Source organism: Tursiops truncatus, chromosome 9 (genome assembly GCF_011762595.2).
Source record: "Tursiops truncatus isolate mTurTru1 chromosome 9, mTurTru1.mat.Y, whole genome shotgun sequence".
Taxonomy (NCBI): domain Eukaryota; kingdom Metazoa; phylum Chordata; class Mammalia; order Artiodactyla; family Delphinidae; genus Tursiops; species Tursiops truncatus.
In genome coordinates, this window is record NC_047042.1 from 26,011,462 (window position 1) to 26,039,394 (window position 27,933).

The 27,933-nt window shown below is 35.7% G+C and overlaps 1 protein-coding gene across 1 annotated transcript in view; it reads right to left on the reverse strand.

Annotated features, from left to right (window-relative positions):
• Nucleotides 1-8,898: 8,898 nt before the first annotated feature.
• The window catches only part of LOC141279614 (protein piccolo-like), a 28,285-nt gene continuing 9,250 nt past the window's right edge, over nucleotides 8,899-27,933 (reverse strand). The window contains exon 3 of the mRNA XM_073810158.1: nucleotides 8,899-10,386. Within this exon, the coding sequence (XP_073666259.1) occupies nucleotides 8,899-10,386 (1,488 nt within the window). The remainder of the gene's footprint in view (nucleotides 10,387-27,933) is intronic.

Here is a 27,933-nt window from a genome sequence, read left to right on the forward strand (position 1 = left end):
AAATTAAAATGACATGTCTTCCCACATCTGACTGTCCATTTTTTTCACATGAAATTTTAAAATATACAAGAGAAGCAAAAAGTACTTAAATCCAAGTTTAAGGATTCCACACATAGACATATGAGGTTATTTTTATTCCAATGGTTAATTCCATGTGCAAGGCATATTTTGCTTTCTCCTGATCATGCTTCTATTTGACACTATACATTTTTTAAAATTGGTAGATGTGATTCACAGTTCTGTATGCTAACACACAACACTGCACGTATGTTATCTCCCCAAATTAAACCTCATGGTATTTTAAGTCCTAATTTCTTCCCAGGGAAATTTCTAATTTTAGCTCTAAAATATATACATATGCATATACACACACACACACACACATCTACTTGTATATATACAGATATACACACAAATAAAATTTTCCAATGTTAAGAAATATTAAAACATTATTTCAATTATTTACATGAATATCTGTTGTTACATTTCCCTCCTAGACTAAGACAGATCTACAATAAGTTGTATAAAATGACCAAGTAAATTACATTATCAATAGTATAGACTGTTATTAGACCAAAACATTATTTTGCTATGTGATTAGATCCATTTTTATAATTTAATAAAAGAGTAATCTCAGAGTCATGCCACAACTCCGTGTAGTGAAAATGCCACTGAATTTACTTTCAAATCATATTAACATTATGCTAATATGGGGGGTTATGTAACTCACATATAATAAGGCAAGAAAATATTAATATATATATTAGATTTTGGAGCATGTATTTTCTGCTACAGCAATGCTTGTTTGAATATAAGACTGAGTTGTTTGTTTCACAAATTTTTCTCGTTTCTTTTGTTCACGAGCAAGTCAAGGAGGGAAGTTTTAAAAGAAGATGCAGAAAACAAACAATGAAAAGGGTATTTTTATTTAGTACTTCAGCAACCACTGTCTGACCCCAACCTTAAGAAGCGTATCATTTCAGTTCCCTGAGCCCATTTTCTTCATCTTTAAAGTAGGAGTTTTGAGAAGTAGCCTCTATTCATGAGTTTCATGGAGCTGGATCAGAGGCAGGCCCAAGAATAAGAGAGGCTGCCAAATGGGCAGCTTCCAGCCCTTAGTCACACAGATGAAGTTGGCCTCAACCAGCACACTTCCACATTTATCAGCTTTCTACACTTGGTGTCTATATTCAACATCATTGGAAGGAATAGTTGATAATATTTTAAGCTTTAAAACCACTGGATTATTAATACCTTTGGGAAAGACAATCCTCAATGGGTCTCTCCTATACCTACACATCTTATGGGGTTTGCCAACAATGCAAGACCTTTACTGCTCTTCACCTTGGCCATTTCTCAAGCTTCTGTGTGGAATAGGCAACAACCTTAGGGATGAGGCCATGTCTCCCTCTGGGACAAAGAGCAGACTAACTTACTGCTTGCTATAAAAGAGGTGGATTCCACAAGCTCAGTGCTCCTCACCTGTGACTCAAACCTACGTGTGTAGCATCAATCTAGGCCCATGTCTCATGTGACCCACATGAGAGTGGGGGACAAGGGGAACTGATGCAAACATGCTGATGTTCATGCTGCCTCCTGTGGTGTGAGTAATAAAGTTCTTTGCATCCAACCCAGGAATCTCATGTCTACTATTGGCATCCATGAAACTGTAACAAGTTAATTTATTAGTTTATAAGTAGAATAAGGTAAAGCCAAATCCTGGGAAGGACAATACCCTATTACTAGACTCTTGCTAAGGTGTTCATGGATATTTAATATCTTTAAATATTAAAACTAGACTAATAAAAATAGTAAGGTGCTGACACTCTAAACTAGATACATAACAGTACAAATTTAAGAATCTAGAAAAGAAAACTGTCTCAATGGAAATTTATTACATGAAGAAATTGGCAATAAAAACCAGAGGTAAAATGATGTATTACTTAATAAATAACATGGAGATAAGTGGCTATACGTTTTGAATATATAAAGTTAGGCCCTTCACCTCACATCATACCAAAAAAAAATCAATTACAGATAAGTGATCGGAAGTGAAAAATAAAACTACAGGTGTTTAGGAGTAAATGTGGAAGGCTATTTTTATAATAAAAATGTGAAAAGGCCTTCTCTAGCAAAATAAGCAAGCAAGGAAACACTGGACGATTTGATTGCATAGAAGTTTTTTTAAAAACCTCATGTACAGAAGAAAATTTCATAAAGAAAGTTAAAAACAAGTGATCAACAGGGAAAGTCGTTTCAAGATAAGATGACAAAGAATTAAATTCTCTAAAATACTTTAAGAAATATACAACATATGCACAGGAAAATATGGCCAATGCGTACAAATGGGCAACTTAAAAAAACAGGAGAAATACAAGTCATTGATAAGCCCTTGATTTTGATAAATATATAATGTTTACTCTCAAAGTAGGCAGGGAAATTTAATATTATGCAACAATACTATTTAACTTCTGACTCTTGAAACTGATAAATATGAACTACTATCCAGTGTGGGAAACTAGAGACACTAATAGTTTGTTGGCAGGACTATAATTACTACCCTTTTAAAAAAAAGTAATATGGAAACTCTGTCAAACATGATTTGTCTTAACCTTGCCCGCCCATTTTAAGGAATTTATCTAACATATCAAGATACAATGGAAAAATATATGTGTTGATGTTTTACTGTAACCTTGTTTGTACAGTAACAGGAACTCGAAATATCTTCAACATCTCAGTTTTCATGAGGAGAATGGGCATCACTATTGAGATACTGCACAGCTATTTCCCTCATAAGTAGAATGAGGCAAGTCAGTGAAAATTCACTTGTCCAATGTATAAAATTTTGTGAAAAAAAAGAATTCAATGAAAATATGTATAGTAAGAAAACATGTTCATTTCAAAATAAATACATTAGTTTTAAAAACAACTAGCCCATAAGACTTTTTGAAAAATCTCAAATCCTTTCCTTTACATTTCACTGTTGGTATAACCATTATAGAAATAAACAAAAAGCAAAAAAAAAAAAAGACATCTCAATAGATACTAAAGCATTAACATGAAGTGCAAGGGCAAGAGGAAGCTATTCATGTTTCTTCAGACACTTTGGTACTCTACGGATTGTTATAAGGAATACTGCTTTTGTAATACAAATTATTAGAACAGAATTTTAAAAGAAAATAAATTGCCAACAAGAGAAGAAAGGAAGAAAGCAGTGGATGGACCACATGACATATTCAAATTCTAACACTCTGTATTGCTGAGACTTCTGAAAGGAAGTGACCCAAAAACTGATGATATTCACCCAAAGCCACAGGGAGAATAGAAACAGACCCAAAAGTTCTGAAAAGAAATAACAGAGGAAACATTTGGAAACAGAGGAGTTAGTAGAAAAGAGAAGAGATCCTGACCTAAAGGTTGGTATGGCCACAGTACACTGATCAATAGTACAGATATCTCTTACTGATGATTAGCAGGGCCTAGAACATTGATCTTCAGGCCAGGCTGGGTCAGGCCAGGCATCGGTATTTTACTTCCAGAAGATGAAAGCCCTGAGAACTGTCTGCTCAGTAGAGCATGCAAAGAGAACGAGCTATCTTGTGTCACATGAGGAAATTAAGCTCTGGGAGAGCTAATCAGAGTACAGCAAATATAGTAATAGTCATGGGGTTTTTTTTGTATAAAGAGAAAGAAATATATCCCGCACAGCAATATACCACAGTACATGCATATGCAACTGCAAAGTGACATGTGAAAAGGCAGTCGTAACCTCGATATTTAAGGAAGAAAAGCCTTACACAGTAGTAACCAACATAAAATTATCAGTGAGATACTTTACAGTTTTCATGCTAAGTTTTTGAAATCCAGTGTGTTTTTCACACTTTCAGTAATTTTCATTTGAGCCAGCCACGGTGCTCATTAGCTACGTTTGTCCAGTGACTATCTTATCAGACAAAGCATCCCTAGAACAACAGTAGCATGTATGCAAAGTTGGTCAAAATAAAAACTGATAAAACTACTGTGGAGGACCAGTTTAAGATAAATATAACCTATGTTTCATCATTCAGCCATATGCTTTCACCTAAATAAATGTTGACCAGTTGGTAGGCTTATCGAAAAAAAAAAGGATGCTGCTGGCCTCTACGTTTCTGAAGCTCTCCATCTGCATGTGATTCTAAATTCAGTCATGTAACACAGCCACCATTATTCTATGGGCCCCAAATGTTACCTGGTTTTGATGCACATATTAGCAAATTTGTTGATATTAAAGTCCTAGTAATTACCATTGACACAACTTATAGGTAAGCGAGGACAGAAGAAGTGACATTTGTTATCCAGTTCGCCAGGTTACTTAAACATGGTCCAGGAGATAGAGCACTGACTCAGCCTCTGAATGATACCTCTGTGGCTTGGTAACTACCTCTCTGATACTCTTTTCCTGATCTCTAGAGCGGCTGTAAAACCTACCCCACACAGTTGTTGTGAAAAAACGACTGACACAATGCCTTTCACATAGGCCTAGTCAAATACCAGTTTACTTTTTCCGACAATGTCTGCACAATGTTTTGTCCGGATCATAATTAGAATCATCTTTATACATTTAATATTTAAATAAAAGTTCTGGTAATCAAAGAAATACAAACCAAAGGAACCATATTATAGCACTTTTACACTTCCAAATTAACCAATTTCATTTTAAATAATATTCAAATTTGGAGAGTCTGCATTAAGAAAGGAATCACGTATGCTAGTGGCAATGTCAATGACTATCACATCTCCAAAGAGAATTTGATACTTCAGGGTCCTTGTTCTTTGATTCAGTAACCTTAGTAGTAACCTTTCTTTGGGAAACAGTTAAAACTATCAATATTTACATCCAAAAATGTTCATCTTATTTATAGTGAAAAAATGAAGACATTCTAAATCCCTAATACCAGGAGAATGTGTATGAAAAAAACATACAACCATAGAATTGAATAATATGTAATCATTTCATATAGTATTTAAGAAATGTTTAATCACATGGTAAAATGGTATATAATCATGTTACTACTGGGATATAGAACTACCACATAGAGTAGAATATTAAATACATAAAAATGCACAGAAAAAAAGACTAATGAAGAAACTACTTTTTGAAAAAATCTGTTTAAACAAAATATCTCTATTTTAAACCCACATTTGGATTTTTGTTCAAATATCACTTAATAAAAAGTTAACATCAAATTTCTCCTAAAGATTAGTTAAGTAAAAATTTTGTTTCTACCAACTTATCAATTTTCTTATGTCAGTCAAAAAGTGTCATCAGGTGTCCCTCTTTGCCACGCATGCCAGAAATTTTTAAACAGAATGTAGATCTCCATCATGGAATTCTTTAAAAATGGGTTATTGGTAGAATTATTTTCTCCTTATTGATTTTTGATCACTCTGTCTTTAATTGCTCATATATGTGTATATGCATACTCTTAAACGCTTTTTTGTAACAGATCTATTTCTTCAAGTACTAAGTAATGGTTTTTAAAGTTAAAGCAAGATATTATGTGTTTACTGAACTAAGAAATGCAGCACATCCCCAGCAGGCCTTCCTTAAGGGTATGAAAGAAAATGCAAAAGCCACCTTGACTAGAGAGTAAAGATCTGAAGGGAACTCAGTTACACCACTGGGTCTTAACTAGCTCAAAAGGCCCATTTGTTGCCTGGTGACAAATCTATGCTAGCTATTCCAACATCATTTAGGCCATGAATAATTATCTTACTAAGGAAGCAGAACTATGACTCTAGGGCTTCCTGAAGCATGAGGAAACATAATTTTAAATCGTACTTTCATAGCAAAAATTTACTTTCCAAAAGGGTAGTACAAACAATAAAACAAATACCCAAGATGAGTCATTTTGACTCCTTTTTGTACTTGAATTGAGTCAGAATGATTAAAATTCACTAGGTAAACTGACTGCCAATTTAGGCTGTTCTTCTCAGCACGCCTCCAAATTCTGTAAGACTAGAAAGCCTTGCAATCACGTTTAAAACTCCTTCAAAGACAAAATATTTCCTGATTTGGCAGAAATTAAAGCCTGAAAAGAAAATGTTCCTTGCTATCAGAGGTTAATGGATTAGAGTACCATTTATACAAACTGGGCATAAAACAGTTAAACCGTAAGGCTTAGGCGGAAGCCTGGCGACACCCCAGGGCCCTGCAGGCAGTCTTGGCACTCTTCAGGTGCTGTGGGAGATGCTGAGTAGGAGATACAGGAAACAACCTTAGAGACAGGTGTGTTTAATGAATGGGCGGGGGAAGGAGGATAGTGTCTATAGCTCCCAACCCATGACAAACTAGGACCAGCTCTTCTCACCCCCAGAACAGGACAGAAAAAGGGGAGGGAAGAGAGACACCAGAAGGAAAAGACATCCTACCTCACAGTGATGAGAGTAGTAGAAGCAGAGGCTTATAATAGAGTTACATGTGCTTTATTAGAAAAATAAATGGAAATACATAGTTGAATCCTTTCTTAAGGAACACCATTACTCTGCATTACAGGCGAAAGTCTGAGTATTTTCAGAATGTGCTCTTTTCAACTGGAATGAAATTACAGTGCCAGCGCAGCAGAAAATCTTGGATCACAAGAAAAATAACATAAGCAGAACAAAGAAATCATGGAAATAAAACAAGGATCAAGGAGGAAATACTTTCTAACCACTCAAAATGAGGAGAGATCAGTAAGTAGTATAAACGCTGGGACAGCACCACAAGTTAAGCATATACACCGAATTCACAATTACCTGGATATACATGGACATGTACGCGCGCACACACACACGCAAACACAGAGTGGCTTTTGCTTCAACGAATCCCTTCTGCCAGTCCTCTAAAGTCTTCTAGGTAAAATAGTAGGAACTACGGCGACAGGGATTAACTCCACTGACCTTCATTCACTCCCCTGATGCCAGGTCAGCTAATGGACTTTATTTACCTAGAGACCAGAGGGCATTAAGGCCTTAGACCAGCTAAAAACTTCACTGTGATTAACATAGTCAAGTGGAACCAAGAACATGAGTCGACTGCTTCTGTTACATCAAATTTTTTTCTCCTCTGAAATATGATCTTCCAGATTCAAAGAAATGACCACAGAAAAAAACAATCTGAACAATGACAGATCATCTAAATCCCACTGATCATACTTAAAATAGACTTCCCCTAAACCATTTGAAAACTTAAAACCACTTATATTTTCAAACTATTTAAATTCCACACACATCCTAGATAATTCTCTGCTTGATTCAAGGAATCTCCTTTCCAAATTACCACTTCTGAAATATAATTTACCAACACACAGAAAATCAAAGATTTTCTTGAAGGTTTACTGTCCCTCTGCCCAAGGACTCTCATTTCACACCTTGAAACACTGACAGAATTCTAATAATCCTTATGGCCCAAATGTGTACATATACATATGTACACACACACACAAGTTATAGCCCTTTTTTCAGTGTGCACAAAATGCACTTTAAATGCAGACATTACGGTTTTGTTTTTAGCGGTGCGGTATGTTTTCTAACTATTTAAACTAACTGCATGGTGTTGATACCATAGGCTCCTCATTAAAGGGTACAATTTTTAGAATCTATGAAATTCATACAACTGTCCTAGGAAAACCGAAATTTCCCTCTTCATAATTACACAACAGAAAACAACTCTTTTAAAAATATGGAAGACACTTAAGGTTGTTTTGCTTTTACAATGAATCCTGAATACTGTAAGTAATAATTACAGTTGTTACCACTCATGAAGTGCTGAGAGAAACCAAATTTTATCTACTTTTCAAATGGGTTGTGGTTAACATTATTCATCACAGTTAGAGAGGATAAGAATCAGCTTAAGTCCATAGGGACAACACTTTCATATGGTGTTAAACATGTCAAAGCAACCGAATATCTTTCAAAAGTAAAAAATAAAAATATTTTATAACTTATTATTATTTTAAAAATTTAACTCAAAAACACCACCAAGAATCTCAAAGCTGCTTTTGTATAATTGCTAAAAATCTGTTCCGTTTTTTTTCCAACCCAATGAATTACAAAATCAAGGAGAGGAGAATAAAACAACCCTTAAGTATTTTTGATTTGTATAAAAACAATGAACAATGATCTAAATTCAATCCCAAAATGTTCACTAAAACATCACTGTTACTTATCTAAGACAGCAGCATCATTCAACTTCTCAGTCTCTCAGTATCCAAATATTCTAATAGCCCTAACACACGACTAATGCTTACAGATTCATTCTTCTATAACTGTATTAGGTAGAAAATTGTCATCTGCTTTTCAGTCATTTACACTGTATAAAAAGTGTTTCGGTCACCCCATTAAAAAATAATCCTTCACTTTAGTCACTGAAATCCATATAACTTCTTTTTCTTTTCACAGTTCCTAATAAAGTGCTCTATTATATTTATGTCAGATAACAGTTCAAACAGAATTATAAAAAGTCTAGACATTATATATTTGAACCAATATTTTCTAGCAGACAATATTATTAACTTACTCAAAGCTCTTAACTTTTGTAAGATAACAGATCTCACATTGTTTATAGATTTGCAATCAATCAAGCTTCTCTTTTTAAGGTATGAAAGAGACTGGAAGGATTAGAGATACTGGGAATAGTAAATTACAACTCTTATTTGGTGTTTTTAGGTGAAAATCAAATAGTGCTCTGAAGCTATAGGTTGTTAATTCATATAAAGGATGGGATAATTGTTATTTTAAGTTGTCAGCTTATTTCATCATCTTACTTCTGGTACTTTAAGCCAGAAAAATCTAAATTATGTTAACTTTTAATAAGAAAGTAAGCCTATAATAAGTAACTGAAACTTCTTCAAAGATACCAGTATCAATTTTTCTTTATTAAAAATGTATTTTTTGCTCAGAAACTTGGCCACCAAAATATTCCAGAATAAACACGATATACTCACATTCATATGTGATACAAATACTGCTTACCTCAGTCAAGTGTGGTGTAGGGTTAAATCCACAGAGGTTACACACTTCTTTCTTGCATTCAGTGCAAGTATTGTAGTTAGGAGGATCCTGAGAACCTATGTTGAGTTTAGTTTTGCAGAGAGGACAGGTTGATTCTGGTTTGGGGACTTCCTCCAGTTTGGGGGGAGGAACAACCTTTTGAGGCTCGGCTGTTGAAAGTTTGCTGTCCTTAGTGGGCAGAGGTTTCTTTTCCGTTTCTGTTTTTACTGTTGAAACTTGTTCAGCTTTGGGCTCTAATTTTTCAGCTACTAGAGCTTTGGTTTCCTTTTTCACAGGGATAGCCTTTGCAGGTGCAGGTGGTGCTGTGGACTTGGGTGGCCCCTGAGAAGCAGGTGGCTGTGAAGGAGGGACTTGTTTTGTCGGGGCCGCTGGCCCACCCTGTGAGTGAGACCCAGGCTGGCCTGCTGTGGAGATGAGATTCGATGCCTGGCTGAAAATGGATGCTCCAAACCCAAAGAGTTTCCCAGTCACTGTTTCTTGAGGAGTTGTGGGCTGTGATTTAGGGACGTCAGAAATACTTCCCAGATTCAGACTAAAACGTCTCGACTGCTCCTGAGGTTTCGGGGGCTGTGGAGATGGGGGGGCAGTTTGGCCAGTGGAAGGTCGTGGACCTTGGGGTGTTGGTGCCCCTTTTGGCATAGGCTTGGCATCTGGCTTAGGACTCATTCTGGTTTGTGCTTTCTTGGGTTCGTCCTTCTTCTGAATTGAATCAACTTGTTTTTGACCTTTGCTCTCTGAACTAGGCCCAGGATGTGAAATAAGTTTTGAATCTGATGCAGGTCGAGGGATGACTTTAGAATCGAATGGGGTGACTTTTTCTCCTGTGGGTGGAAAACTCTGTGAGGGTTTGGCAGAGTCTGGTTTTAGAGCAGGAATTGCTTTCTCTTGATCCTGTGATGGTACTTTGGAGCTCGGAACATCCGGTTTTGCTGCTGTTGACAATGAAGACACAACGTCTGTGGCTGGCTTTTCTGTCTTGGGCTGCTTTGGTTTATCATCAGCCACGGAGACCTTGGCCTGTTCAGATGGGACGGAAGGCTCTTTGGGAGGGGCCGGCTTGGAGGAGGACTCTGCCACGGGAGGCTGCTGGGCTGTGACTGGGAGGGAGCCATGAAGGGTTGGCTGTTTCACTAGTGGTGGGGGCTTTTTAGACTCAGGTGCCTTTGAGACATCCTGTTTGGGTGTAGTATCTTTCTTTGGAGAAATCTGCTGTGACTGTGGGGTTGGCTTGCTCACTGCTGATGTAGGAACAGGGGCGGTCTTCGGTTTGGGCTGGGGTGATGATGGAACTGGAGCCAGGTCACCTCCTAGAGCTCTCTGCATCTGACAGTTTAAACAGAGCCACTCTTTTATCTAGAAATAATATAAATAATATAAAACAATAGTCAGTGAGATAATAACAATGTAGAAACAAAAACATTTTTTAAACTGCATGGTACCTTTTGAAACTATGTCTCTTATTATGCAAAACATAAAATATACATCAAATAATGTTACTTAATTTCTATTAAAATATTAAAATGTTAGGTACATTACAATATAACTAATGAACCTCTGAGCCTTAAGCTCTGAAAACAAAATAAAAATCAGCACAGAATTGTATTTTTCTTCTAATGTTAGTTTTGTTATTCTTTGCCTTTGTAAAACAAAATACTCAGTTTGATTACTCCTAGAAATAGAAAACCATGTATGATAAAAGAAAATTAATTATAACATATTAGATTCTAGAATCAGTTATGTTAGATATTTTCTCTATTGATGGCTCATAAACAATTTTTAGTTATATAACCCAGAGTATGCTTGTCAAATTATTAACACATTGCTACCTTCTTAAATTAGCAAGAGCATCACTTCCCCCTCCAAGGTGATATAATCAAATGTGAGAAAACAAAAAACTTGTATTAGCCACTGTAGGTTAGAAAGAGAACATTCTCTGTTAAGAAAATAAATGAAAAATAATGGCACACCCTCAAATTATCATAGATAGCATCATCTAACAGAGAAAACATTGCTTCCATTTCCTTTTCATTATTGGAAAGAGCAATATAAGTATGCAATATACTTATATGACTGGTGAGATATATATGTGAGATACACATCGTATATGCATCATGTATAGGCGTAAATGCATCTGTTCTTTTCATATCACCTTCATTGTTAAAAGGAGATGTTGAATTTGGTACTACCATATTTTAGAAGATATTTTTAAAGTACCTATGTTTAAAATTTACCTTTTCTTATTCCAAAATAATGTATGCTCATTATACAAAACTTTAAATATTACGAAAGTAATTTTGAAGGGCAAATTCATGATCTAATCTTTAACTCCCCAAGTAACCAATGTTACCAGTTTAGCACTGAAGTTCTTTCTTCAGAAATCTACACAGTGAAAAACTAAATATATGGAGCATAAGTACGAGAAAAGTTTTCTACAGTACAAAATTGTAAAGTATTAGGCTGGCAAACAACATACTCTCTATTTGAAACAATTCCCTTTTGAAAAGAAACCAAACTAGTCATTTCTAAACTTTTAAAAACTTTTTTCACTTGACATTTTATGCTGTTAAACTTTAATGAAAAAAAACTCTACTGTACCTTTTTCTTAATCATTAAAATGGCTTAAAAAAAAAAAAAGACACTGAAATTATTTAAACTCAGGTACCAGTATAACAGGGCTTATTTTGCAATCTCATGGAAAGCAAACTTTTGTTTTTAGAAGGTTGAAGGAACATTTTAAACTCTAACAAGTTATATTTCTGTTTAAAAATGTGAATCAAAAAGCAAAATGAAAACATTTGTTACATATGGGTGGGGGATACTTGGGTGTTCATTACATTTGTTTTCAACATGAGTATTGAGTACTTATGTATTCGCTATATTGTCTTTACCTTTCTGTATGTTTGAGGCATTTCACTAATAAATAACTCTTTAAACATAAAGATATTTGAACCCCAAAACATAATCAAGCAACTGTTACCTATGTAAGTAACACGACTAAAGGTGAGCTTGAATGTAAGGAAATTCTCTCCACTTCGTCCCCTTCTTGATGGAAGGAAATTTCTCCATAAACGTGCCCCTACACATTCAGCCATCTCCCTCCCCTACTGCCAATGTCAATTCTGCTACTCTACTATTTATTTTTTCTCATTTGTTTTCTTCCACAGTCTTAAATGATACCATGTGACCTGATAATCATGCAGCCAGACAAGATGAAAGAAAATATAATTAAAAGCATAATTTTTTACTTATATTTTATCAATGATTTTTTCTATAAATTATTATATGAGAGCTATACCCAGATTAACCACTTTAAACTACAAACTTCTAGGGCTAGTGTCTGTCATTGTATTAATTGCTCTTATTCTTTCTAACAAATGGCAGAGCCAAAGAAGATGCAAAATGTATTCATCTGTTTCTTTCTTTATTCAAATAGTTATTGAGCAACTTCTACTTAGCACATACCACTGAACAAAAGAGACAAAAATCTCTGTCCTCATGGAGACTATATTATAGAAGAATCAGGTAAGAAACAGGTTAAAGCATAATATAATTTCAAGATAATCACAGATATATAATAAGTATCTGATGGTGATACTGTGATGAGTCCATTTATCCTTTCTTCCTGCAAGTTCTCCCTCAAACAAGCCCCCACCCCCGCCAATTTCTTTGGATGCATTTGGTCTTATCAGCAAAATTTTAAGTCTCTTTGCCATGGGAACATTGGAGCGTCATGCATAGCTGGCCAGTAGGCTTTTACTCCATCTTTGGACCACTGCAAAATTAGAACACTACCACAGCATATCTAACGTATGATTTACTTCAATAGTGGGTCACACATACTATACTGTCCTCAATCCAAAATCAAATGTTTCCTTGTAGTTAATAAATGTATGTGACTATGTCTCCCAGTAAGCAGACAAGGGAGAGTTAGGAAAAGAGGGGTGGATAACACAGGTCACTGCTTCTTCATAGGGATACAATTCTACTTTTCTCTTAATACACCCTTTTTTCGAACATCTTTTGTCCTTCTCGTGACCCCATTTTCTTCACTTTGATAAGCAACATATAAAAGACATCTGATCCCTCAATGTTCCTCCTCACTGTGAGAATACAGGTTAAAATCATTGTCTGTAGCTTTCACAATATGAAAAGCATTTTATCCTCTTAGGATTTTTCAGAAAGAGCCTCTTTTTATTTAATTCTGGCCAAATCTGTTGAAAACAGAAATGAGTTTTATCTCAGAACTTAATCTACTACTGAACACAGCAGCATTTCCAAGTCCCTGATTGAGCTGAAAACAAAAACAAAAAATCTTTCCTATACATTAATCAAATGAAAAACTCCATAGCCCGCCCTGACATTAATATCATGAACCACCATCTACTTTTTCACAATGCACTGAGGGAGAGTTAAGGAGTAGTAATAGCACCTTTGCCCTCTCACTCATCCCAGTTAAAAATCCCATTATATCTTTACTGCATTTTCAGTTATTTCTAAAGGGTGTCTGCATTGCTTGTGAAAGGTAATTCCCCATTCATTCGTTCACATTTCCAAAGCCACTGTCCCTCATTTGGCCCTTGTCATTTCTCAAATACTTCATACCTCCACCAAATATAACCTGTTTAAAACAAACCACCACAGAAGGGGTTGACTCTACTTCAAACCTCAACGCCTCTCCAATAACTGTGAAATAAAGTTAATTTTTGCAAGAAATTCAAAATATATAATTTTGCTCCTGTTCTCATGTTAGCACTTACATAATTCTGCTACCTCCAGGGCTGTATTTCCCAAAAGACTGTAAGCAACAAATGATAAAGACTTCCTGGTATAGTCTGACATAATTCTGCTACCTCCAGGGCTGTATTTCCCAAAAGACTGTAAGCAACAAATGATAAAGACTTCCTGGTACGGTCTGACCCTTTAATAATTATAGATGTTCACGAATATTTTTTGAGGTGGTTTCAATTACATAAATTAATTTAAAATGTTTATGCTCTTCAAGCTACAACATTTCTGTGTGTACTCTGTTAATCGCCACTGTTTACCTTGCCTAAATGGCAGGCCTCTACCTTCATTTTCTGGTTGCAAGCCATTCTCCCTATACCATACTTTTGCTCATGGATCATACATCCTCATTTTGATTCGAACTGAAGTAACACCCCATACTTACCCCACCTGCTAACCATACATATTTTCACTGCTTGGAGACAATTACTGTCTTGTTTAACTTCTAAAATTAAATGTTTATCTCCAACTATGAACAGAGATGAACCTGAATTTACTACCATCATTGCCTCAGACACCTGCTGCCCGTTCCATTTGGTATCCACATCTATAACACAGCTGGTTCTCCTAGTTCTGCATGATTGGGTCTTCATTTCACTATAGCTATGAATGTGGATCTTAGAAGACTTTAGTCCTTATCCCTTATTACCTATGCCAAAGAAGTCAGACAATAGCCAAGGCCAAGCCTAATTCAGAAGAAGCCTTTCACCAATATTTCATAAACAACTTCCCAGGTGCCCTGACACGAGTAGCACCCGTTCCTCTAATCATCCACATCCATTTGATAAGCAATGGGAGAAATTCAAGAAACAATACCAGGGGAGCCTACAACTGCATCAGTATTTCCAAAGCCACGGTTCCTGATCTGGCCCTCGATGAGTGCTTTTTTCCTTTCTTCCTGCAATTCCCCCCTCAACTCCCCCCCTCCCCACTTCTTTGGACGCTTTTGGTCTTATCGGTAAAATTTTAAGTCTCTGTGCAATGTTAACACTGGAGCTTACCTTCAACATACAAGCAGTAAAATGAAAGAATCTGTGTTAGATAAATATGTCATGCCTTAACTATTCATAAATTCTAGATTTTATATAACAAATAAGGAAAAATAGTCATCTTTTCCTTCCCCCACCTATAGTCTTACTTACAGCCAATGAATAAATGGAATTCATGATCTGGAGACACAAGTGTTTAATGAGCTACTCTAATCCAATTAGCTCTATAGAAAGAAGCAAAAAAAAGGCATAAAATTGTTCATTCAGTCTTCTGACAATATGCTATACAAATGGGGGTAAGAGAGTAGTCAGCCAGGATTTCTGCTCATTCTGAGGTCATTGTGTATTCTAACGTGGACCTGCTTATAATTACTAACACAGCTCCCTGTTTAATCCAACTCCCCCGGCTCCCTTTTATGTTATGTATCAGAGCCGAGTCATGTGAAATATAGTAATACAACTTCACTGGCTAAGGCTTTTGCTGGATAATCATAAATGTCTTACTAAATGTTTCAAAGGGTACCACTTGAAAGTTTAATTGTAAATTCCACACAGAGTTTCAATTATTGGTGCCACTATCAAAAAAGTACTGAAAAATTAGATTCTGATTTTTAAGAGTATGTCTTTAATGATAATTCAAGATAATTAACTCAATACATCTAACAAATAAGATGAGTTGGCAAACACTGGGGTTCCAGAATTAAAGTATATTCCTTCTTGGAACTGTTCTTAACCTATTCGCTTCAAAAGATAATAGAAGCTTCTCAAAACAAAAGTGTCCAGAAGGCATTATGACTAACATCCACCCTTCAATGTGCTCCAAATTGGACATTTTAAACGCCAAACCTACAGAAGATTTATAATGGAATCTCTGCTCAACAACACAGCATAGTAGGAGGCATAATGGACCATCTAAAGAACAAACACAATATTAGGAATTTGTATTTGCCGGTGTTCATACCATTCACGTTAGCTACTGAATACATTTTCTTCAATCACACAATCACCCTGCCCTTGTACTAAAATCTGCTGGGTTCTTACTTCTGGATGCGTCACAACTCAACTTTTCTGCAAACCACGGAATCTAAATGTACCATTTACTCCATCAAGGCAGTGTTCTCATTCTCTCTTACCTGAGTCACGATTCGAAATCCAATTTGTACTCCTCTTCCATTTACCAAATGCTTCCTAGGCTTTACACGATGACCCCTCTCCTTTACCACTTAACTATTCCATTCTCCATTAAGATCTGCCCCTTCTCAACTATTCCTACTATCGTTTGAAGCACAGCATTTAGACTCAAATAGATACTGCTTTATATTTTTTTTCCAATTATTTCCTCACTTTTCCTATCCTCACATGGACTCTTAAAAAGAGCAACCACTTCTTATGATTACTCTTACCTCTGTATTAGATACCAAGTAAATTTTAGATATTATTTATTGATGAATTATTCTAAACTTGTTTCCTACTTCTCATCAAATGATCTCTAAGTTATCTATGTATTATTTTTATTCATATTATTTTGAATGCCATAGAGAATATAATTAAATAATATGTATCGGATAATAACATATAATATTATCAAGAGAAACCCAAGGTAAAGTTTGATAACAGATTATGCGTTCTGCTATTCAAGGAATGCCCAACCCACATGACCTCTTCCACAAAGGCAGCTACTAGCTGACAGCATTTTGGCTGCAGATGGCTCACTGCAGCTGACATCTTTATGCATATTAACGCACAATTTATTTTGGATAAAAACTAGACACTAGCATTCCTCAGAACTGTGATGACATGCTCAGCGACTTGATGAAACTGTTTTATTTATGACAATCCATCCAGAATTTGAATGGATACCTTCTGAAACTGTGTGGCTTACAATTTCTGCTGCATAATTCAGAAACCATTAACAAACTTTGTGAAATGTAACCTAAATCTGCACTTTTTTCTTCATAAAGCATAGTAATGTTCACCAAAGGCTAGAAATAACATTTGTTAAATCTTCACAAAATAGGGTCAAATGATAAAAGCATATCTGAGTGTCAGTGCAGCCCAACCAAAAAAAACTGCCACTTTAATCAATTTACAAAATAATTACAGTACAAAGACTTGAAAATATTATTTGTATTTTACTACAGCAACACAGAAGACCCCAAATCAGTAAACTGAACTTACATATATATTAACACTTCTGACTGCCTCTCACATGGTGAATTCAAACTTCTATATCTCAAATGATTAACACGCCTTGAACTATCACACAATTTTGTAGCCTGCGATCCAATAGTTTCAATTAGGCAATGTTTGTGCAATTATTTAAACAACTTATTGATTGTCCTATTATTTCACTTAAAAGTGAAAAAAATTACATTAGTGAAAAGACTCAAAGGGCTCATAAACTTTGTGAACTCATTATATATGCTGAAATTTAAATATCTTTAATTTGATCAGATAGTAACTGGAATTAAGATAATCATTTGTATGTTAACTTGGAAAGGAAAGAAGTGCTTTTAAAAATACATATATGAGGGACTTCCCTGGCGGTCCATTGGTTAAGACTCTGCTGCCACTGCACGGACCTTGTGTAAAAATACAGTTTCATAAGGGATTTTAGCCTCTTTCAGCTTTCTGTGAATGGGAGCCCCCTATAATTTATTCAAATCTTAAATAGTTTTATGTATGTGCATTTTCAAGAATGTATTTAAGGAAAATCTGACTTTAAAATTAATCAGCTTTACATTATTTTCACCTTTTTTCCACAAATCCTAGCCACATTTTTCATTACCATTGATTTCCTTCTGACCATTTTTTTAAATCCTTCCTCTTTCAAGTTAAAAAACACACAGATCTACATATTAAAATTTTTCCCAACAAATACAATTATAGTTACATGTTCACATGATGAAGCCTGCCATTGACTTCTTTGAATTCTTTTACCTAAGTAGAAATCTGATCCGAAGGTTTGATGAATTCTACTGAAGTTTGATTTTCCTGAATAAATGATAGAAATGTCACATTTGTTTTACCAACTGATTTAAAAATCTTTATTTCTGATTAGATAGAAGAAAATAATAGAAAGGTAGTTTATTGTTTTATATTCAGGTAAGAATGTATCTCATCCAGGGCTTCCCTGGTGGCGCAGTGGTTGAGAGTCCGCCTGCCGATGCAGGGGACACGGGTTCGTGCCCCGGTCCGGGAAGATCCCACATGCCGCGGAGCGGCTGGGCCCGTGAGCCATGGCCGCTGAGCCTGCGCGTCCGGAGCCTGTGCTCCGCAAGGGGAGAGGCCACAACAGTGAGAGGCCCGCATACCGCAAAAAAAAAAAAAAAAAAAAAAAAAAAAGAATGTATCTCATCCATATGGTGTTTATTATTTTCTATTTTACAAACAAGACTCCATCTGCATTTGCTAAATTATTGACTCTCCCTCTAAACTCTGAGTTCTATTCTTAACAGTGAGCAAAGTTATCAACTTCATTATGTCTATTTTCAAAATCTAACAGAGTGGCTGGCTCATAGTAGGAGCTCATGGCTTTCTAAAGAACAAAAAAGAGCTCAGCAATATAAATAAGGCTTTGGTTTGAGGAAGAGTGAGTAGAAAGGTATAAAGTCAGTGCTCTTACACCTCAATTTTTTACACTAAATTTCAAAAATAAACTCCTGCCAAGAAGGTTAATTTCTTTTTTTTTAATTGAAGTATAGTTGATTTACAATGTTGTTAGTTTCAGGTGTTCAGCAAACTGACTGAGATATACTGATATAGATACATATTAGATATATATGTATACACACATATATATATTCTTTTTCAGATTCTTTTCCATTATAGGTTATTACAAGATATTAAATACAGTACCCTGTGCTATACAGTAGATCCTTGTTGTTTATCTATTTTATACATAGTAGTGTGCACCTGTTAACCCCGAATTCTCAATTTATCCCTCTCCCCACCTTTCCCTTTCGGTAATCATAAACATGTTCTCTATGTCTGTGAGTCTCAAGAAGGTTGATTTCTTATAACTTTAAGAATATGTAAAATTCTCTCTCTCTCTCTCTCTCTCACACACACACACACACACACTTTCTGTAATCTAGAAATGACTGGTTTAAAATCAATGTGCTCTTCTATTTAAAAATGTTGCTAAATTTAGATCTAGCTTCTTGTATGAGATTCATTGCTAAGTAATTCTGTGACCTTGCAAATTCTTACCCTCGGTTTCCCAGTGACAAACGGAGTTAACAATGATGGCAACATCCCTACTTATTAGAATTTTTATACAGATTAATAATAAATACAAATATTTATTCCTGCCAATTTCAAAGCACTTCCACTTATACTGCCAAATGTAATTTTTTTTTAATGGTTTAGATTTTTTTTTAACATCTTTATTGGAGTATAATTGCTTTACAATGGTATGTTAGTTTCAGCTTCACAACAAAATGAATCAGTTATATATATACATATATTCCCATATCTCTTCCCGCTTGCGTCTCCCTCCTTCCCACCCTCCCTATCCCACCCCTCCAGGCGGTCACAAAGCACCGAGCTGATCTCCCTGTGCTATGTGGCTGCTTCCCACTAGCTATCTACCTTACGTTTGGTAGTGTATATATGTCCATGCCTCTTTATCGCTTTGTCACCGTTTACCCTTCCCCCTCCCCATAGCCTCAAGTCCATTCTCTAGTAAGTCTGTGTCTTTATTCCTGTTTCACCCCTAGGTTTTTCATGACATTTTTTTTTTTAAATTCCATATATATGTGTTAGCATACGGTATTTGTCTCTCTCTTTCTGACTTACTTCACTCTGTATGACAGACTCTAGGTCTATCCACCTCATTACAAATAGCTCAATTTCGTCTCTTTTTATGGCTGAGTAATATTCCATTGTATATATGTGCCACATCTTCTTTATCCATTCATCTGATGATGGACACTAGTATATGACAAGTCTCACAAATAAGAAAAATAAATACTCAGAAAAGTTAAAATGACCTGACCGAATTACAGTAAGAGTAAAGTAAGAAGACAGGCAAGAAACATTGTCTATAGTGAAGTTACTGCTTCTTTATCAAAGGTAACTAGAACTACTGCTGATTGAATTCAGAGGAATATCAGCGAGAGTATTTATGTGTAAAGGGCAGAGCTAGGACTACAACCCAGATCTTTATATGCCTTACTGATGCTTTCGATATTGGCATTACTTTAAGGAAGATATATAAACTTCTAATAGATTATTTACATCTTTGTCTTCAATGTAGTACTTCTGAAATGTTTGTAAGTAAGAGCCCAGTTTCACCTAAGCTAATTAAGATATGGAACAGCGGAGAGTGTTAGGTATGTGTGATTTCTCCAGGGATGTGAACAATGAGCAAGTTAACCCATCACTGTATTAAGTTTACTGATCCAATAATGATTCTGTTAGTTGTGGGTATCTGCTTTCACAGCAGAACATCTGTTCTTACTAAGCTATACAGATCATCATACTAGCTGCAATAATATGTAGCAACACTTAGTAGACATTACAAAAAGCTGGACATGCAGAAAGACACCTGAAACATCTAGTTATTTAAAAGCTGAAAGTGGAAAAAAGCTTTGGTTCTAATGATTAAACTTATGGGTAGAGCATGAGGAATACATATTTATTTTATAGGTGCAACATCCAAGTAATGAGGAAAATGCTGCAAACTAGACCTCATGGAAAATGAAAGCTAAACAAACATGGCGTTCGTGAACACATTTAAGTAATAAGGATTTTTAAATGATTATTTCTAGTCCTCTAAATTCATGAGAAAATTATTTTAAATAAATTTTGTTATACTCAGGGTATTTTTGTTTTAAATACTATGAAGGATACCTAAGGATTATTAGAGAATAACAAAACAAACAAAACAAACCCAGAATATTCTTTGTCTTCTAAAAACTTTATGTTTAGAATCAAGGGACTTTATTTCTCTTTACTGGGTTCATTTAAAATTGTGCCAGTTAAAGTATACATGCCTGTGACAAGCAAAGAACAAATGAAAAAACGGACCAAATCTGGCATTACAGGCATAAGGCATTTCAAATCATTACTGTTATCTAGAACCAAAAATTCCTGACATTTCACCAAGTAGAATGCCAAAGCTAAAGATGTGAAAATCGAGACTCTAATTTACCCATTCCTTCATATCATATAAATTGTTTAATCAGTCATGTGATGAATGAGAATTTTTTAAATTACTCAAGTGTTAATTATAAGATGAATTTCCAAATACCGTATGCTAACACATATATATGGAATCTAAAAAAAAAAAAAAAATGGTTCTGATGAACCTAGGGGCAGAACAGGAATAATGACGCAGATGTAGAGAATGGACTTGAGGACACGGGGTGGGGGGGGAACGGTAAGCTGGGACGAAGTGCGAGAGTGGCATGGACACACATACACTACCAAATGTAAAATAGATAGCTAGTGGGGAGCAGCTGCATAGCACGGAGATCGGCTCGGTGCTTTGTGACCACCTCGACAGGTGGGATAGGGAGGGTGGGAGGGAGACGCAAGAGGGAAGAGATATGGGGAAGAGATATACATATGTATATGTATGGCTGATTCATTTTGTTATACAGCAGAAACTAACACACCATTGTAAAGCAATTATACTCCAATAAAGATGTTTAAAAAAAATAATAATAATAAAGCAAAGGAAAATTTTTAAAAAAACAAGCAAAAAAAAAAAAAAAAACAAATTTCCAAGGTTAAAAAAATAGCACAAAGGGCTTCCCTGGTGGCACTGTGGTTGACAGTCCGCCTGCCGATGCAGGGGACACAGGTTCGTGTCCCTGTCCGGGAAGATCCCACGTGCCGTGGAGCAGCTGGGTCCATGAGCCATGGCCACTGAGCCTGCGCATCCAGAGCCTGTGCTCCGCAACGGGAGAGGCCACAACAGTGAGAGGCCCGTGTACCGCAAAAAAAAAAAAAAAAAAAAAAAAGCACAAAAAGGTTTGACATTAAAAGTAAAAGCCTCTCTCTCAGGCACCAAGCTTGCATCTTCAGAATCAATCAGTGTTAACTTTTGCTGTGACTTTTTCTAGTGGCTGCCATTATAACATCAAATAATAAGTTTTGATTTATAAATTTAAGATGCTATGTATTTTCTCCTTCTATAAAAGCAACATTTTTTCAAAAAACAACCTTATATTATCATGTTTTAGGGTTGTCTTAAGCAATATCCAAGAAATTATATTTGATGTATTAATTAAATATTTTAACACACAGTTAAAGGATGTATAACTTTTTCAGTTTGATTTGTGTACCATCTAATATCATTTCACATTCCACTACTATTATGCAATCACATTTTAGTAAAAAATGACTTTTTAGTCTTTTCAGTTTTCTTCATTTCTGGGGCATAATCAGCTACTCCATCCCACTCTTTTCATTTTCCATTTTAATAGAGGAACTCCTACAGTGATTGTGATATATACATACATACACCTACATACACATTTATACATATATACATACACTTATACAGTGCCAATGATTTTTATGGACCCTTAAGTGTGAAAAAAAATTCTTAAGCTGCCCTCACACTCCCTCTTGATATCTTGCCTGGATAGAGGATTCATCTAATCACCATCTCTACAAATTTAAAGAAATTGGCTGTCTTCTGTGTTGACACCTGCCTGATTTCTCATCTTTTTGTAGATGCTAATTTTTTTCTCTGTGGAAGTCTTCCAACTTTTCTCCTTACCCTTGGAAATCAGATTATTTCACCAGGATGTATCTATCAGATGTTTTACTAATCTTGCTTGATCCATTGGTGGATCAAAATCTGAAGACTTACATTTTCTTTCTTCTAGAGCCTGACTCCATAGCCTTCATTCATTTTTTTCTGGAACTCCTATTAGAGCTCTTAGATATAATTTCCATGATTTTTAATATTTCTCTTAAAGCCTCAGAACTCCCAGAGTCCCAAGGGAGCCCCAGAATTTCAGATGACCACACCCCCAAAATGTCTACAACTCCATGGACAAGAGTTTAGAAAGAGCTCCTTATGCTGGAGTAAAATGCTCATTCCCCAGCCTCCACATCACCACAGGAAGGAGTAAAGAGAGGCATCTCAGAATTGTGCACATTCCTGGGTACATTCCCACTCTTTCCTTTCTTAACCCCCCTCGAGCTCCCAGCCTCAGAACTATACAAATTAGACCTTTAGTCACCACTAAAAATTCCAGATTCCTGAGTCATCCCTCAACTCCCAGACTCCAATCCCCCAATTAGAGGGAGTGAGAGGACCCTACCACCACATCACCAACCCTCCCTTGGTCTGTGCTATAACCTTCTACTTCATTTTTCTCCATAACACTTATTACCATCTGTCACACTATACGTTTTATTTATTTGCCACTCTTACTAGAATACATGTCGCACAAGGGAAGAATTTTTGGCTACTTTATTCACTTTTACAACTAGCACAGTCCAGAAAAGTGCCTGAAACATAGTAGGTGCTCAGTTAAATAGCTGGATAATTTGCTCTACAAGCTGGGAAAATTCTGGGTCTTCCTTTTCCAGAACATCAACCAGGCCTATTTTTACCCTCAATCAGCCCACTGAAATTTGAGTGTACTAATTATTGATGAAATACCCTCTCTTAAGTATTTCTCAGGAATAATAAGAATTTTATAAGTTCTTTATATTTCCTGAATGGACTCCTTCCTGTGAGGTCAGGTGTTTTGTTTTGTCTTTCACTAGTTTATCCATGTCCTTCCTGTGATATTATTGCTAAAATGTCAAGTGACTCTCTTCAAACCATTCATTTACAGTGAATGTCTCCATTATTTAGAATGGGTAATCAACAGAGGTTTTTCTGTATTTCTTGACAGTTCTGCTTCCCCATTAGTCCTCTTCTTTGAATAAGAGGAAGTAGGATGGCAGAGGGTCAGTGTCCAAAGTAAGGACAGCTTTACTAGGAGGGTAATAGATTTAGTAAATTTGACTCCTTAAGTGTTTTGTTTGTTTCCTCCTTTAAATCACTCTGTTGTGGGAGAGGAGCATTACTTCTTCTCATTTTCTTTCGAAAGCCCTACTTTTCTCATGAGCGCCCTTCCTCAGGCAGTTCATCCCTTCATTTGGAGAATTCTTTGGCTTTAGGCTAAGCAGAAGAAAATAAAGCCTCTTCTACCTGCTGTCTTCCACTAGAGATTAGGAAAGAGTCCACTTGTCCTGTTTGTTCCTCCTGTAGTTCTGTAATTTATTACTTGATCACTACCTACGACCCACTGTTGCTGTCTGTATTTGTGGATGCTAAGCTCAGAGCTTCACTGAGGCTCCATAAGGAAGCCACCTGACAGTGGTTTCTTTAGCTCTGTTTCTGTCACTACCTTTCCATCTACTTTCTATCTTCTAGGAATTCTTCAACCTGCCAATTTATGTTATTGGTGGTCTTTCCCATTTTTTCAAACTACTACACTTTTTTTTAATGAGTACTTTTCATTATTGGTTTTACTTATTCATTTATTTTTTAACTGAGGTATACAGAACTACTATACTTTCAATCTTTTAAAACTGGGACCTCTAGAGAGGAGGTGAACGCATATGTGCTCAGAACCGTGTTGCTGTCTCTGCTTAGAATTTGGGGTGACAAATCACCTTTGTGCTAAAACAGCAAGCAACTAAAGAGAATATTCCTTTTTCTAAAAGTTCTTTCTGCTACTCCATCATCAGGAGTGTCTTACTGGCTTTCTTTCTCCACAAATTCCAGCCTCCTAACATTTGGCATATCTCTACTTTTCTTAACAGATTTTTCCCCCTCAGTTTCTCCTACTAGAAGTAGCAGGCTGATCCACCTAAAAGAGGTGGCCAGTTAAGTCATTTTGCCAACCTAAAAAATTTCAGTCATTTTTTGTTTGTTCTTTAAAAAGTTGAGAGAGTGTATATGGAAGTCTAAGTGCGCTTGTTTTTCATTTTTATTTTTTAGCTCCTGAGAGATGGCCATGTTTTTGTTAAATAAAACATCTAGCTTCAGCCAAGATTAATATATGGGCCATCATGATCGAAATAATATGAGGAAAAAAAACACCCACCTAAACCCACTTTTATCACTAACATTTAGTTCATTATTAACAGTCTAAAAAATGACAAGTCATTTCATATATTACAAAATTTCCTAAGAACCAGGAGAATTATCACACATTAGGAATAAGTCTTTCAATCTCTCCTTAAACCTACCTGGTCCCAGCCTAGATATCAAAAGAGATAAAGTAAATCAACAACAACAAGAACAACAACAAGAAACACTGTAGTTACTAACTGTAAAGCAAATGTTCAGTTTCTGTGTCAGAAAGCAAACCCAAAGAGTGAACCTGTATTGCTGAGATTAACTCCATTAACGGACTAGCAAGAAGAGATACAACTATAAACGCCTCTTAGCAAGAAGAGATACAGCTATAAAGTCTAGGCTTGGAGCCAGTGGATTCTTAAGGTTTTTCTAAACAGCACACATCTTGACAACTACCAGAGAGGACACTTAAACATCATCCCCTTCACACAAATATTTGAGTTATCTAAGGTATGAGTGTGTTTGTTTGTATATGTATGTGTACGTGTGTGTATATGTGTGTCAGGTGGGCAGAGGTGGGAGACAGCTGGCAAATTTAGTTAAGGAAGTAAAAGTCCCCTTTCCTAAAGCTTGTGTCTGGGTGTTGACACCTCTCCAGTCCTCCTCAGATCTAGCAGTCATTTAAGAGCCAGGATGTTCAAAGCAAATATATATAGTCATAATTCTGCTTTGGTGACAAAAATATATCAGAGAAATTCTCCTGATCTTTTCAAGGAGAGATACAAGAGACCAGGATTTTATTTTTATTTTATTTTTACCCAATAGGCTGTAAAAGTAATAATATAGAGAATAACTTGCATATAACTCAAACTTGAAAATAATAAATTCATGTAAATTAAAGTAGTATAGAATGTCTAGTCTCTGGCGCTGTCCTGCATGGTAAAACTATTTACTCAATCTGAGTATTTTTGGACAATTTGACCCATAAGATTACATTTTTCCTTATAGGGAAAAATGTGAATTAAAATGAAATGTTACAATTAATACTGTAGATCAAATGGCTCTTGATTGCTATCTCAGAACCCAACAACTTATGATATTGTATCTTTGTAGAAAACAATTTGAGAGTAAGCTGTCAAAGTCAACTCTGTTTAAAATATTAAGATTATCTATGACATCATATTACAACTTCAAAAGAACTTCATATATTGAAAAATACCTTCTCATACAAACGTTCAGCTAATCCTCCTAAAAACCCAATGTGTTTGACAGAGAACATGTTATTTCCATTGTTTATATGGTATCACTGTTACAGAGTGTAAGTGACTTGCCCAAGCTCATCTCCTTAATAACGGGGATGCTTTTTTTTTAGCCATTGAGACCCTCTAACTGCCGCCCCCACATTCCCAACTCCTGTCAAGTGTGTCCAAATTCTTATCATTCTTCACATTCCCAGCTCAAATACTTCTATTTCCATGAAGATAGTTGTCATACCCCCCAAAGATAGTGATGACTTCTTCGTTTGATCTCATAGCACTTTCTCTCTTCTTACCACGAGTAAATGGACTTGGAATCAGAAGATTTACTTTGGGTTCTGGTTATTTACTATCAGGATGATCCTAACATAGTAACCACTTGAACACCAATTTTCTCTCATAAGAGAAAACAGAATACATGACCATAGAATTATTTGGAAATTTAATTTTGATAAAACAAATAAGAAGGAACTATGTGAACTGTAAAGACCTATACAAAGTTACTTTTCATATATATCTATTTTTTCCTTTCTTATTTACAACTTTTATTTCCCCAGTTTTCTGGTAGAAGGAAGACTCCATATCTAACACATACTTGATTCTATCAAAGTACTTGATGGTGCTTCGCAACCTGGCATTTGATACACATTTGTAAAATGAATGAAGGATTGAAGGCATGACTACATTAAACAAGGTAAGTTTCATAAAGGAGAATGCTCACCACTACCAACTGAATGTGGAAGACCTAAATCTGACTTAAACTTTTCTCCAATCTCATTGAGCATTTCTTCGCCACCACTTCAGGCAACCTAGATTTATGCCTGATTCCCTAAACATACCCTGTATTATTCTGGCTCTAGGTCTTAGGCTAAATCATTACCGCCTTTCATGTTCTTTATCTATTGAAATAATATCCATCACTATATACCTAGCACAAATGCCATTGTCTCCATGAAGCTTTCCTTATCTCACCCACTGGAAATGGTACTTCCTACTTGGAAGTTCATAATGTTTGCTCATGTCTCACAGCTTTTATCATTTGACCACATATTTCCTTGTGTGTGTATGACCTAAGCTAGTACATTTGAATCATGTTAAGATCAGCATTATGTTTTACTTATCTTTATAGCCTACCGAACGTGTAGTAAAATGTCTTCCACATTGTAGGTACTCAAATAATATATGTGGCTTGAAGGTCCAACTACAGGTTTCTGCCTTATAAATTGCCACAAAAACATGACAAACATTTTATAAAAAGATCATCTACTGTTTGAAGTCATTATTACTACACATTCCTATCAAGATGGTATACTATGAACAGAAACACATCTTTATCAGAATTTTTATATATATATATACACACACACACACACATATATATATATACACACACAATATGGAATATTACTCAGCTGTAAGAAAGAATGAAATTTTGCCATTTGCAACAACATGGATGCACTTGGAGGGCACTATGCTAAGTGAAATAAGTCAGACAGAGAAAGACAAATACTGTATGATATCACTTATACATGGAATCTAAAAAATACAAGAAACTAGGGGCTACAACAAAAAAGAAGCAGACACACAGATGTAGAGAAGAAACTAGTGGTTACCAGTGGGGAGAAAAAAGGGGAAAGGGGCAGCATGTGGGTAAGGGATTAAGAGGTACAAAACTATTATGTATAAAATATGCCACAAGGATATATTGCACAACGTGGGGAATACAGCAAATATTTTATAATAACTATAAATAGAATATAACCTTTAAAAATTGTGAATCACTATTGTACACTTGTAACATATTTTATACCTCAACTATACTTCAATA